The 14,203-nt window shown below is 27.2% G+C and overlaps 1 protein-coding gene across 2 annotated transcripts; it reads right to left on the minus strand.

The window, feature by feature from the left end:
• Nucleotides 1-2,858: 2,858 nt before the first annotated feature.
• On the minus strand, nucleotides 2,859-6,368 carry LOC120077530 (calcineurin B-like protein 1). Of its 2 annotated transcripts, none has more exons than XM_039031440.2 (9): nucleotides 6,016-6,368; nucleotides 5,264-5,396; nucleotides 4,641-4,723; nucleotides 4,333-4,392; nucleotides 3,972-4,080; nucleotides 3,789-3,841; nucleotides 3,496-3,576; nucleotides 3,245-3,357; nucleotides 2,859-3,163 (listed from the first exon to the last, which is right to left on the minus strand). In XM_039031440.2, exons 2-9 carry the CDS (start codon nucleotides 5,340-5,342, stop codon nucleotides 3,100-3,102), a joined length of 642 nt encoding a protein of 213 aa, XP_038887368.1. In that variant the 5' UTR covers nucleotides 5,343-5,396; nucleotides 6,016-6,368; the 3' UTR covers nucleotides 2,859-3,099. The 2 variants fall into 2 exon arrangements, with proteins under 2 accessions (XP_038887368.1, XP_038887369.1); XM_039031441.2 differs by having other exon boundaries at nucleotides 5,264-5,427; nucleotides 6,016-6,301.
• Between the last annotated feature and the right edge of the window lie 7,835 nt (nucleotides 6,369-14,203).

A 14,203-nucleotide genomic window follows, 5' to 3' on the forward strand; every position in this document is an offset into this window, starting at 1 on the left:
CTATTTGAATAAGATTCAAATATTAAATAATATGAATGAAATTCATATTATAACTATAGGTTAAATTTAATATGAATGAGATTCATACTAAATCTATATGTTAAAATTAATATGAATGAGATTCATATTAAAACTATAAATTATGTGAGAAAAATAAATATTTGAATAAGATTCAAATATTATTTATATGAATAATATTTATATAAAACTATCGGCTAAAATTAATATGAATGAGATTCATATTAAAACTATAGATTATGTGAAAAGGATATTATTTGAATATAATTCAAATGAAATTAAATATATGATATTTTATTAATTAATTAATTAGTTGTTAATTAATTAATTAATTAGTTGTTAATTAATTTAATATATATATTAAATGGGAGTTATCCTTTGTATTGGTGGAAGGGAATTATAACTCCTCCTCCAACCAATTCTTTTACACTCTCACATTAAGAAAACTTGGACAGAGATTTGATGAAGAAACTCTCTTCATTTTTCTCTCTAACACATCAAAGAATTCTCTCTCAAAGTATTTACAGAAAAGAAGTTCTCTGTAAAAATTTTCTCATTCCAAAAGTGAGATCCCACCATTTCCATTCTCGTCGGAGAATAGCAAGGTTTTCGATTGGTGGGTATGTATTGTTTGTTATTGTCGGTGTTCTTGGAAGTAGTTTTGAGTTCGAGGGAGAATTTCACAGTACAAAGTGTTCGTGACATGGAGAGGATTTCCAAGAAGAAAGTCGTTAAGGGTAAGTTCTTCTTTTTCCCTAATAGCGTACTATAGAATTAATGTTTATCACATACATGTTCTATGTATTTTCTCTATTTTTCAAGTTTTTCAAAACAAATTTCATTGGCACTTGCATTCATGAGCTTCTGCTGAAGAATTCGATTCATTCAATCTATACTAGTACTCCCACACCTCAATATACATTCATCTTACTAAATTTGTTGAACATAATTAATCTGACAACATGTGTCGATGCATCGTAACATATATTATTTGGCTCGTCAATGATATTCTCATGCATATAATACAGAAACCCAACTTGAACACCACGTATATATTGTAGTTATGTAATAAAATCTAACATTTTTATAATACGTCATTAGTGAATAATAGACGACAAAAGAGAGATGCAATATAATGTTATGTATACATTCAATATAAGTCACGTTGATTTCAGGGGAAACATAATAAATCAATATTAATATAAAAAGTCGATCTTATCTGATTACATTTGTTTTTGTTTACCTATGTTTTCGTAATCGTAATAAAGTGTGGGGTCTACTTCCAAGTCTGTAACCGAAGAATACAATACAATTGAGGGGCGGTTGCTGACCAATCTAATTGCGTCAATTTATATAAGGCTCACTTGCAGATATCATTATCGTTGTCGTCACCTTTATCGGTATTGTTACTGTTACAATATGAGAATTGTGAATTTGTTAACTGTTACCGTTATCGTTTGACCATAAACGATAATGGTAAGAGTAATTGTGACATATTTATAATCCTAAATAAGTGTAATAAAAAAAACAATCCAATTATATTTGTGATAAGTATCAATGGAATCTCATTACGATTACACCATTTTTCATTATGATTTGGTAAACGTGGCCAAATTTGTAATATTATTCTTGATATATACTATGCTACTATAAGTATTAACATAACAATAATACACAAGTTGATTTTGATAAATATACAGAGTATTTTATAGTTGAAACTGCTATTAATTTCATCTGTATGCATTTCATCTAATAATGAAAAAAAAATTATGGAAATATATTAAGATCTCTAGGTTTGGGACATTTAAATACGATATATCAAACAAATATATATATATATATATATAAAGAAAAAAAAAAGTAATTACAATAGATAGTATTTTTAGGACTAATAATTAAGTGTATAGCAACATTTTTTAAGAATCACAAATATAGCAAAATCTATCCATCTAATTGTGATAGACTCTATCACTTATAGACTCTTATTAATATAGTTTATCACTTTAAATTTCGAGAGCTGAATCTAAATTCTGTTGTTTTGTTAAAATATTTTACAATGTACCCATGAAAACAAATACAAGATAAGATCGATTTTAATTTGGATCTTGAGTTCAGGTCCTTTGTTTTTTATTTCAATTTATCATTTTTCATTTCCACTTTTATTTTGAATTTGGCCTTTTTTGTTATTTTTTTTTTCAAATTAAAATTGGGAGATTGAAATTAGTCCTTTTTGTTAATTTTATTGTTTTTTTCTAAATAAACATGCATACAACTTTATCATTTTTCAAGAAAAATTATTTAAAATGACAAAACTACTAACAATACTTATAAATAATAGCAAAATATCAATCTATCTATGATAGATCACGATAGACTATTATATGTGTCATTGACACGAGTAGATTTGACACTTGTAGATTGTGATATTTTAGATTCAATTTGATTTTTTAGACCTGTTTAGTAACCATTTTGGACATTACTTCCATATCCAAATTTCTTCCTTTGCTATTTACTTTTTGCCCATGATTTAAAAAACCAAACAAAAATTTTAAAAATAATAATAATAATAATAAGTAATTTTTAAATATTTGTTTTTGTTTTTTAAGTTTGTTTAAGAATTTAGCCATTGTACTTATAAAATATGTAAATCATCGTAAGAAACGAAGAAATAGACTTAATTTTTAAAAACAAAAATAAAAAATGAAATAATTATCAAATGGGACCTTAATTTTTCGGTTTTTGGTGACTGGTAACAGAAATGGTATTTAGGGAAGAAGAAAAAAACTTGTTTTCTAATGTGAAATGTTACCTGCAGAAGTTAGATGACAGAGATGAAGATGTTTTACACAAAACTGAGCCACACATTATTATATGCCAACACAGGGACTTCTCCCAAAGGCTCTGATGAAAAATTATTCTAATAAAAATAAAATCTAAAATCCTACTTTTTTTTTTTTTTTTCCTTTTTTCCTCCTTATTTCATCTTCTTCACCTCAAACTGTTTGGTTTCCAAGAATAACAAAAATACGATATGCCATTACAAGTTAATCTAGCTAATCACAATTCCAATTCTATGTACTTTCAGGCAGCAGCCTCATCAACCTCAGAATAAAACACAAAACTTGGGAATGCTGTGGTTATATCCCTGCATTTTCAACAAAATGAACTCATGTCATGAGAATTTCTCGAACCCCGTCTGACGGAAAAAAGCGACTAGTCTAGTTACCTTAAATAAGGGAGTGTCATGATCCTTAATAACGACGGGTTCTTGGAAACAAAATATTGCCATTCTGACAAGTCGATCTTCCCATCTTGGTTCGTATCAGCTTCCAAAAACGTCTGTGAAGACACAAAGAAGTTTTTCATGATTCTGCTGATTTGTTAGTACTGGAAACCATGTATTAGACCAAAATATCACATAAAGAGACTGATAGTCTAATATGGTTTGATTTTGAAGAGTGAAGGGTCGCAACTCACCTTATCAAGGATCGCTTCGATGGTCTCATCAGCCAACTTCATTTCAGATTCACCAAGAAGTGCTAATAACATTTGCTTAACCTGTCATTATCAGGTTACATAATAAATCATCTGAATAGATAAACTGGATCGACAAAGAATTAGAGCCTCAAGTTTCGAGCAAAGGAACTGGATTTTAAAACAAATCTAAATCAATCTGAGTTACTCGCTGTGAACACAAGCAAAGAAAAAGGGAGTAAAGATTTCACAGCAGGGATAAATAATGAAAAGAAGAAATGAAGTTATCTGCATACCTCTTGTCGCTCAATAAAGCCCGTATTATCTAAGTCATACAACCTAAATGAAACTGCAAAAGATTTTTAAAAGAAAATCAGGTCAACAACATATTTAGTTTTAAGGTACAAGAACTACTAATCGAGTAGAAATGTTTTACAAATGCTGGTAACCTAAACTTTGACCATATTTTCTATACTTACAATTTATCTTATCTTCCAAAGAAGTATTTGGATGGAATATATGGAGCGCTCGTACAAAGTCGCCGAAATCAATAACTCCTTTATGCTTTACATCGAATAGATCAAAGATCTACAAGCACAAACATGGTTGTTCAGTCTTACAGTGACCTCTATCGAATTAAATAAAACAATGTTATAGATACAACATATAAATGACTAAGAAAGCTTCTATAAGTTGGTTCTGCTCATAAATTGGATTGATTCAATCAAAATTAGAGTTGATCAATACTTCAGATATTAATATGTACACCCTAGAGAGGTTGTATTTCTTTTACTTATTATTATTATTCAAACTATCAAATCAAGCATTCAAATAGCTTACCCGGCTTGCGAAGAGGTTTTCTTTCTTCCTGTTCTTGAAAAGAGCCAACACAAATTCTTCCTGCACATGTAAGAACATTAGTCAACACTTAACAATTGTATTTTGAAATATGGATTTGCATAACTCAGGTTCATTTTATATCACAATTAACCATAACATATGCAGAAGATAAATGTCCCAAGAACATATGAGGTCATCCAAATACAAAGGATTGTGTTCGAAGATATCTCAAGACTATTTGCAAAACTTTCAATTCCTCAAATGGGTGAAAGATAAAAAGTGACAATTGAGTATGATGAATAAAATACCTTGTTTATTAGCCCATCATCTATCACTGAGCTGCTGATGCTTTTAAAAAGCTCGAATAAAGCTTCAACTTCACTGACACTAACTGGAAGATCAGAACATGGCACACAACAATCAGAAAGTCAGACTAAGGTCTTGAAAGTGAGAGAAATATGATTAAAGAACAGGAATCTATAACAAAACTGCATTTGTTAATAATATAATACTCAAATCAAGGTCATGCAACTTAGAAGTAACTCTTAGATAAGCCACTCAACGGTCGATTGTAATATATAAAACAGCTCAAAAATCACAACATAAAGACCAAGACACTCAAATAGTAATGTAAAAAGAAGATTCAGTCCCTCCTCTTGGGTTCTTATGAATACGATGACAATATGGCAGGACAAAATCGTATATTCTACCTTTCATTTTCATACATAATTTTTCGAATCTAGGAAGAACGAAGGGGGCCAATTGGTCCCTTTGCTCTGCCCCTGCTCGTCATATTCTAAGAAGATAAAACTTATCAAACATACAATCAAACTGGAATTCAACGAAGAAACAATCTAAGCTATAGATTCTCAACAATTATCAAGAACAAAAATGGATATAATGCAAAAGCTGAGAGAAACAAAGAACTTACAGGTCGTTTGTGAAGCAAGGAAAACAGGATCCTCGTATCCAGGGCACTGCCTTCTTCCTTTAGACGGAACACAGCCCATTTACTGGAAAAAAGAATTGAACAAGCAAAACCAACAGGTGCCTCCTCGGTTTCACTACAACACATCGTGAAAACCCATCTTACCCCTTGCATTTAACAATCCCAAAATTCAAAACCACCATCAAAACATGGAATTCAAATCGAGACTGCCAAGCATAAATTTAGGGTAAAACATTTTGACTTCGCCTTTTGTTGACCTCAGAAATTTTTAAAAATTGTTTTCAAACAAGAAACATCTAAAATTCAATCGTAATCAATAAAATAATCGAAAAGAAATGCTGAGGTATTCATCCTGAACCACCTACACCTCTCTCTCTCTCTCTCTCTCTCTCTCTCTCTCTGTGTGTGTGTGTGTGTGTGTGTGTGTTTTCAATGATCCCACAAATTCTTCCCCCGTTTTCACCAAATTTCAGAAAGAATTGGAAGAAAAATTACACGATCGAACAAACCCAGAAATCAAATTATTCATCCTGAACCATCTACACATGTTGTCAATGATCCCACAAACTACTCCCCCGTTTTCCTCAAATTTCAGAAAGAATCGGAAGAAAAATTACACAATCAAACAAACAAAGAAATCAAATTGAAATCCAAGCATGACCCATATCGAAAAATCCACAGAAATCACTAAGGTGTAATAGAAACAAAAGGCAAAAGGGGAAAAAGAGACTCACCAAGAATGCAGTGGCGGAGGAACCCAGAAGAGAGAAGGGCAATTGGAAGGAGATCCGGAAAGATTGTTACAGGAGAGAAGAATCTGAAGAAGAGAGAAAATTGGGATTGGAATTTAGAATTGGAAAGCGCAAATTTCGATAGTGAAGGGAAGTTGAATTTAAAAGCAGCGGCGGAAGGAAGCCAAGTTGGATGATGAATGTGATGTGGTGGAGGTTTGGGATTGTTAACGCGAATTGTTGGAAACGGCCGAACCCTGATTTGGTATTTTTTTTGTTTATTTTGTTTATTTTTAATTTTTAATTTTTAGGACTCTAGTTAAGAATATTATAATATAAAGTATTAAAAAAAAAACCGAATCTTTTTCGAATTGGAGGATGCAAATATGTTTTTCCTGAGAAAACAATGCCGTGGCCACAATAATTGAGAGTGTAGTGCACGCGCTTTGTGGTGGATGAATAATATTTAAATTATTTAAAAAATTAGTAGACAGGACATATTTAGAACGTAAAATTTTAAAATAAATATATTTTAGTTAAATTTAAATGGTAAGTATCTAACCCGTAATAAAAGAGATAAACATAATTATTTCATAGAGTAAAATATAAATGGTTGAATGAATATTATTTTTTTTTTAAATATTAGTCATAAAGTTTAAAAATAACTAACAAAATAAAATGAAGTAAAATATTTTGATTTAAAGAGATAAAATGAAGTGATGTTTTTATTTACTATGCTATCTAAATGGGGGATAGAGAAGCATTTGATTTCTCTTTTTTTTCAATTAGTTGATGGTCATTTAAATTTAGAAAATCATATTTTAACCTCTAATCTCTTATTCACAAATTTTTTTTAAATCACATTTTATCTTTAATATCTAAAGTTAAATAAAAGTAAAAAAAAAAATCATATTTCACACTAAATTTTTATTTACGTTTTTCTAATCACATTTTATCATTAATAATCTCTACTTCATACTAAATAAATAATTTTTTAGAAAAAAAATAAAATCAAGTTATCATCTGAAATCTAAATTGTCTCTACAAATAACCAATTTCAACCCTTATTTCCTCTCCCTTTTCTTTTCTTTCTTTTTTTAAAAAATTGTCAATGGGCCCTCTCTAACTTATTAGTTTTTTTTTTTTTTTTCGAAATTTTGTAGTTGGTATTTTTTTAAAATTTTGTTAATAGCAACATCTCTCCTAATATTTCTTTTCCTTCTTTAAAAAGTTTAATTTTCCTATTAAGATATCACCTCTCTCTCTTTAATAACATATGCCATCTTTTTCAAATTTTCACTTTTCAATTTTGTAAAAATACAATGAGCGATTGAATGTAACTTTTTTTATATGATCTATAGCTTTTTCTATACACAAAGCAGATTCCCCTAATCCTCACATATTGAAGAAAGTTGATAAAAAGATTTTACTTTCTAGGTTCAAGAAAATGTTCAAAGTTCAAGCAATTTAGGCACCGACAAAGTGACCGAGAAGAGAGTGAATGTTTTAATGTTTTTGTATTTTTTCCACGTTTTAATTTTTGTAAATGCACGCAATGAGTTTAGGGGTTTATAGTAAGTTTTAGTTATTTTTTCTTCTCTTTTCAAATTCGTTGTAAATACACACATGCTCATAAAAAATTTGAATTAAAAATTAAATTTTAGGGTTTCTATTTGCATAGAAAAATTATAATTTTGTTGAAACTAAAATTTGAAAAAAAAATGAAATTAAGAGGATAATTAAATAATTTTTTTCAACTAGGAAAGAATCATCGTAAAATTTGATAAAATAATAATAATAATAATAATAATTTATTTTAATTAAAGTTATTAATTAAACGAATAATTATATCATCCAAATCAATTAAAAAATAATATTGATAAGATTATAACACAAAAAGCAATAATACTTTGCTTAAAATTGAAATTTAAAATTGAGAGAATAATCAAATCATCTTATCCAAAATAAATACGAAATAGAAAAATATTTTGGTTCAGTTTAAAGTTTAGAATTAGGAGACCTTATCAAGTAATCCAATAAAAAAATAGTTTTTATTAAATAAAAAATTATCACAATATATATTTTTTAAATCTTGATTTAAATAAAAGTCTAGAATTAACAAGATGTTCAAATCATCAAAATAAAAAAAATAAAAAATAAAGTATTCGAGAGATAATTATTACCAAGAAAATATTTTATTTTAATTTACAATTTAAAAGTATGAGGATAATCAAATTATCCAATAATTTTTTTTTTAAAAAAAATAGAGAATTATCATAATTAAAAAAAATCTTGATTTAAATCAAAGTTTGAAATTAACAAGATAATCAAATCATCCAAATGAAAATAGGAAAAAATATAACATTTTATCTCTAACAAATATCTACTTTAAGTTAAATAAACAATTTTTTTTTCAAAAAAATCACATTTTATCTCTAATTAATATCTTAAATAAGGGGAAAATATATATTCTTTTAATTCTCATTTTATCTCTAACTGATATATATCTCACCTCAAATAAAGGGAATTTTAAAAAATAAAATCACATTTTATCTCTAGTTAATATCTAATTTTTTAAAAGAATTTTATTAAAAAAAAAAATCACAATTTCTCTAACTAAAATCTGCTCCACCTTAAATAGAGAGAGTTGTTTTTAAAAGTCACATTATATCTCTAATTAATATCTACTTCGCAATAAATATTTTTTAAGGTATGTTATCTTTTAAATTTTTTTTCTTATAATTTAGATTGAATAGTTTTTTCAACTTATTCACTTTCAACGTTATGAAACACTTGCAATGCACATAGTTTCACTAGTAAATTTAAATGTTCTTGATTTTAATTTAGAGATGTTCAAAAAATTTGATCAACCTAACCAAACCCGTACAATTTAGGTTGGGTTCAAATAAATGAAAAATTTATGGATTGAATTGGTTTATGAGTTTCCTAAAATAACCCGAACCCAAATGTGTTTAATTTTTTAAAATAGGCTTTTTTTTTTTTTTTTTTTTTTACTTTTGATACAATTATATATGCACATATTTATTTTATTTTTATTTAATTTCATATTTTTGGATAGTTTCTTCTAATCAACTCCTAAAAATAATGTTTTAACATTTTGAAAAGAGAAAATTCATAATATAAATTAAAATTAAATTGTTAATATTAATTCAATATATGAAATTATTAAATAAAATGTGTACATACTATCATTTTACTTATTTTTAGAACAAAAAATAAATAAATAATCTAAGTAATCCGAACCAACCTAACTCAAATGTTTCAGGGTTGGGTTGGGCTTATTAATTATTTAATCAGAGTTATTTGGATTTTTGAACTTACAGCCGAACAATTAGGTCAGATCTAAAAAATGTTTCAACTCAATATAACTCACGAACATCCAAATAGATTATGAGTCCGATTGAGTCTATCAGTAATAGGAGTTTGTCTATCACAACAGATTTTACTTTATTTACAATTCTTTAAAAATATTGCTATATACTTAATAATTAGTCCTAAAAATGTTATCCATTCTATTTCTATAAAACTTAGGTTGTAGGTGGAATTTTTTCACCCAAGTTTTGCATCTTAGCCACGTGGCCCAACTATATGGTGCCACTGTCAAGCTCACTTCGTTGTTATGGTTTCTTTCTACCTTTTCCCCTTCATTTTTCCTGTTTTGTTTTTTTTCCTTTTTAATTTTTTTTTTTTACTTTTTAATTTAAGGAATAATATTCTTCTTTTCACCAACTCTTTAAGTTAGAATGAAAGAATACTCGACTGAAATAGTTGAATAGAAATTTTCCCTTTTTCCTTTTTTTTCTCTCTCTTTATTTTATTTTATTTTATTTTATTTTTAGTTGTTCTTATGGTTCATTTAAAGAATAACGTTTTCTTCTATTCTTCTTACTTTTTCTCTTTAACAATATCCCTTTATTTTAAAATTTATAGTATTTATTTTAGTTTTGTTCTCATCTATACAATACAATTAAAGATAGAAAAAATATGTTATTAAGAATATAGACATATAAAATATTATTTCTTAAACGACAAAGTATATAAAAATAACTGAAAAAAGAGAAAAGAAAAACGATTAAGAAAACAATTAAGACTTGACACATGGCATCATAAAATTGGACCACATGGTTATGCTTCAAAAGCCAAATGCATTTAAGTTTTGGGAAATTTTAGTATAAATAATTTGTCATGCTTGCTTTTATTTTTTAATTCCAAAAAGTAACATTTTAGAATTCATAAAATAAAATAACATATCATTAAATAGCATCTCAAATGTTGAATAGAGGAAGTTATATGTTTTGTGGTTAGTGGTAGTACTCTAACTTTTTTTTTTTTTTTTCAAATTTTACCCTATTCTTGAAAACTCGAAAACAAGAAAAAAAAATGTAAGACTCTATATGATTATTAGTTAGCTTCTTTTCTTATTTTTTAAAATTAAATCTATAAATACTATTTTTATTTATAAGTTTTTATCTTTTATTATATAAATTTTACTTGTTTTTTCCTCCTAATTTTTAGGATTTAACTATAAATTAAAATATTTTTTTAAGTTGGGAGAAAAATTAAATATAAATATAAATTCCAAAAATTAAAAATTAAAAACGAAATTCTTATCAACAAATTACCAAAATTTAGCAGGGTCCACGTAAGTAGACGCGCAGCACGTGTAACTTCAATTTCTAGAAGCGCGTGGAAGAGGTTGAAAGACAGGTCTTAAATGAACAGTCAAAGTCACGAGTCAAAACGTCATTCAATTCAATCCCGTCATTACACGTGGCACAAGGACACAAAAATTCTCTCTGGGCCCCATATAATCCTTTTCTAGCCTAAACTTCCACGTGTCAGACAGAAACCCATTATCGGCGATTTTTGCCCGCTTCTGAATCTTGCGCGTGAGCTGACGTGTCCATAGACCATTGAAGCCACGTGTTAATCTCAACAAGTCATATCAAATTTCCACATTGACATAATTTGAATAATAATATATGAAAAAAAACATTTTTTATACACTCTCTGCTTTATTAATTGTATAATTTTATGTACGATTCAAATAATATTATACTATTTTTCTTTTAAAAGAAAATTGTTGTAATTGTCTTTAAATAAATTTTATTTCTTGAACATATGAAACACATTCAAACGACATTAATCTTTAGGTTTTTAGGTTGTAAGTTGTGATGAAAGCAACAGCAAAATGAGAGCGACAATAAATATGGAATATTTTGTTAAAAAAAAAAAAAAAATATAGTCTTATACTTTGAAATTTGTTCAATTTTAATCATTATATTATTATATTTTTAATAAATCTTAAATTTAATCGTTCGATATTAATTCGACCAAAATTAAGTTTAATAATAATAATAATTTTCATTCAAGGAAATATAATATGTGAGTATGCTTTTAAATTTTATATTAAAATTGCTAAAAGATAACAAAAAAGATTTATATATATAAAAAAAGTCAACAATAAATTAATAGTGAAAAATAAATTTAAGATTTATTGAAAGTATAAAAACTAACATTAGACCATTGGAAGTATAAGGACTAAAATTAATTAAATTTCAAAGTATCTAGACGAAAATAGTAATTTAACATTTTAAAAGATTAAATTAAACACATTAAAAATATTTTTTTATCCAAAAAATGTGAGAATTTGAACCACAAATCTTTTGGTCGCTACCATATATTATATGGTAGTTGAGCTATGCTTGTTATGGTCTCATTAAAAAATGTTTAACAACTATGGATAACTATTTTATTTTTAATAGCTTTTAATTTAAAAAAATTGTTTACTAAGTCAATGAACATTCAATGTTGTGCTAATGACTGTTGATCAATACTTTGTTTTTTTTCTCTAAAAGTCTAACATTTAAAAAAGTATTAATAAGAAATTGAAAGTTTAGGTATTTATATACATCATATTCATTTTCAGTTTCTAAATAGACCAATCAACTTTTTAAAAATTTTCAATATGTCAGAAACTTATCAAAACACATAAATAAACCCTAACTAATATTTGATTGCATTTTGAGTTGCATTCATTATTTTGCTCCGCACTCCAACCATACACACACTAAAAAAATAAAAAATAAAAAATATTTATTAACATAAAAAAATGACAAAGAGTTTGTCACATGAAAAATTGCAGTTGAACTAGTAGGATACAAAAGATTGATGCTACCCATAATGTAATGTAAATATTTTTCTTAAGGAGAATTGAATTTTTTTACCTCAAATTTTACAATACAAACTTTATGTCAATTGAATTATGTTCATGTTTACTTTTTAATTTCTTTATTATTTTTTTAAATAAACCAATAAGAGACATGAATTTAAATATTTAATGATTAAACTTGTAATTTAAAATTTTAATATAATTGGTAGCAAATAATAAAAATAACAGTTAATTTTGTAGAATCGATTTAAGATGATAACGAGCTTTTGTGCATGTAGTAAATAATCAAGTATTTTTGGATAACTAATTTGTTATTATTAGAAATATCATAAAATGTGTGCAAATTAGATGTCCATACTTAGTGTCCAAATATAAGTGTCATTTTTCTATTACCACCATGTGTCATACAACAACGGCTTAGTGTCCAAGTGTGTCACATCTTACTTGCCAAAATCCCTATAAATAAGTGGTCATTTGTGGATTTTGTAGACACAAGCACATTGGTGAGAAAATCCACTTCAAATTTCCATATTTTCTATTTCCATAATTTATTATATTTTGATACTTTATTTATTATTATATTATATTTTCTCCATATTAGGGTTCCCGTTGTGCTCCTCAATTTTACAACACGTTATTAACACGAGCTCATATCATTTCTCCCACTAAAAGTAGGCCCTAAAGGTATATCGTTTTCCTCTCTTCACTACAATTAATAAATTAAATGTTATTTTTTATGTTTTAAATTTCTAATATAAATACAATGTTTTGTGATAATGTCACCATGACAAGTCTTACAAAAATACAATTTGTCGCTCGAAATATACCTAGATGCAATGAACCTTGGGGAAACAATTAAAGAAGATATTATACTCTTTTGGATTATATTATACTCATATATGAGTAATCGAAACATATGCAATAATGAACCTGAAATTCATGAATCCAGACATATTTATAATTTGGCATGACCGACTAGATCATCCAGGGTCTATAATGATGAGAAGAATTATTGAGAATTCACATGGACATCTATTTAAGAGCCAAGAGATTCTTAAGATTCTTCAATCTAATGAATTATCATGTGATGCTTGCTTTCAAGGAAAATTAATTATTGTCTACTAACTAAAGTGGGAACTAAATCACCTGCATTTTTTGAACAAATTTAGGTAATATATGTGGGCCTATTAACCCACCAAGTAGACCATTTAAATATTTTATGGTATTCATAGATGCATCCAATAGATGGTCATACGTGTGCCTATTATCAAGTCAAAATTTTGCAATTGCAAGATTATTTACTCAAATAATTAAGTTATGAGCACAATTTTCTTATCATACAATTAAGACCATATGTCTTGATAATTTTAATGAATTTACATCTTAAGCTTTTGATAATTATTGTATGTCAATTGGAATAAGTGTTGAATATCCTGTAGCTCATGTTCATACACAAAATGGTTTAGCAAAATCATTTATAAAATATTTGCAATTAATTTCTAAATTATTGCTTATGAGAGCCAAACTTCCTACATCTATATGGGGTCATGATATTTTGCATGCTACGTCAGTTGTACATAAAGCCAGTAGCTTATCATAAGTACTTGCCAATACAATTAGCTTATGGTCATAAGCCAAATATTTAACATCTGAGAATTTTTAGATGTGCAGTATATGTTCCAATTGCTCTACCACAACGTATGAAGATGGGTTCTCAAAGGAGGTTAGGAATATATGTTGGATATGATTCCCCATCAATTATTAAATATTTTGAACCCTTGATGGTTGGTGTATTTATTACATGATTTTGATCATCATTTTAGGGAGGAATTAAGAAGTTGAAAAAAGAAATTACATGAAATGCATCGTTATTGTCTTATTTATATCTCCGTACAGATCAATGTGAACTTGAAGTTTAGAAAATAGTTCATTTGCAAAATATAGCAAATATTTACCAGATGCATCTATAGATGCAAAGAAAGTAACTAAGTTGGTGAC

This window comes from Benincasa hispida, chromosome 5 (assembly GCF_027475165.1).
Source record: "Benincasa hispida cultivar pf3 chromosome 5, pf3_genome.v1.1, whole genome shotgun sequence".
NCBI lineage: Eukaryota > Viridiplantae > Streptophyta > Magnoliopsida > Cucurbitales > Cucurbitaceae > Benincasa > Benincasa hispida.

Excerpts from the sequence above, each read along its gene's own strand:
- LOC120077530 (XM_039031440.2), bottom strand. The coding sequence starts at position 5,342 with ATGGGCTGTGTTCCGTCTAAAGGAAGAAGGCAGTGCCCTGGATACGAG. Across the intron at positions 3,577-3,788 it reads GCTTTATTGAGCGACAAGAG|GTTAAGCAAATGTTATTAGC; the intron begins GTATGCAGATAA and ends TGATAATGACAG. Across the intron at positions 3,164-3,244 it reads ATGACACTCCCTTATTTAAG|GGATATAACCACAGCATTCC; the intron begins GTAACTAGACTA and ends TTGAAAATGCAG.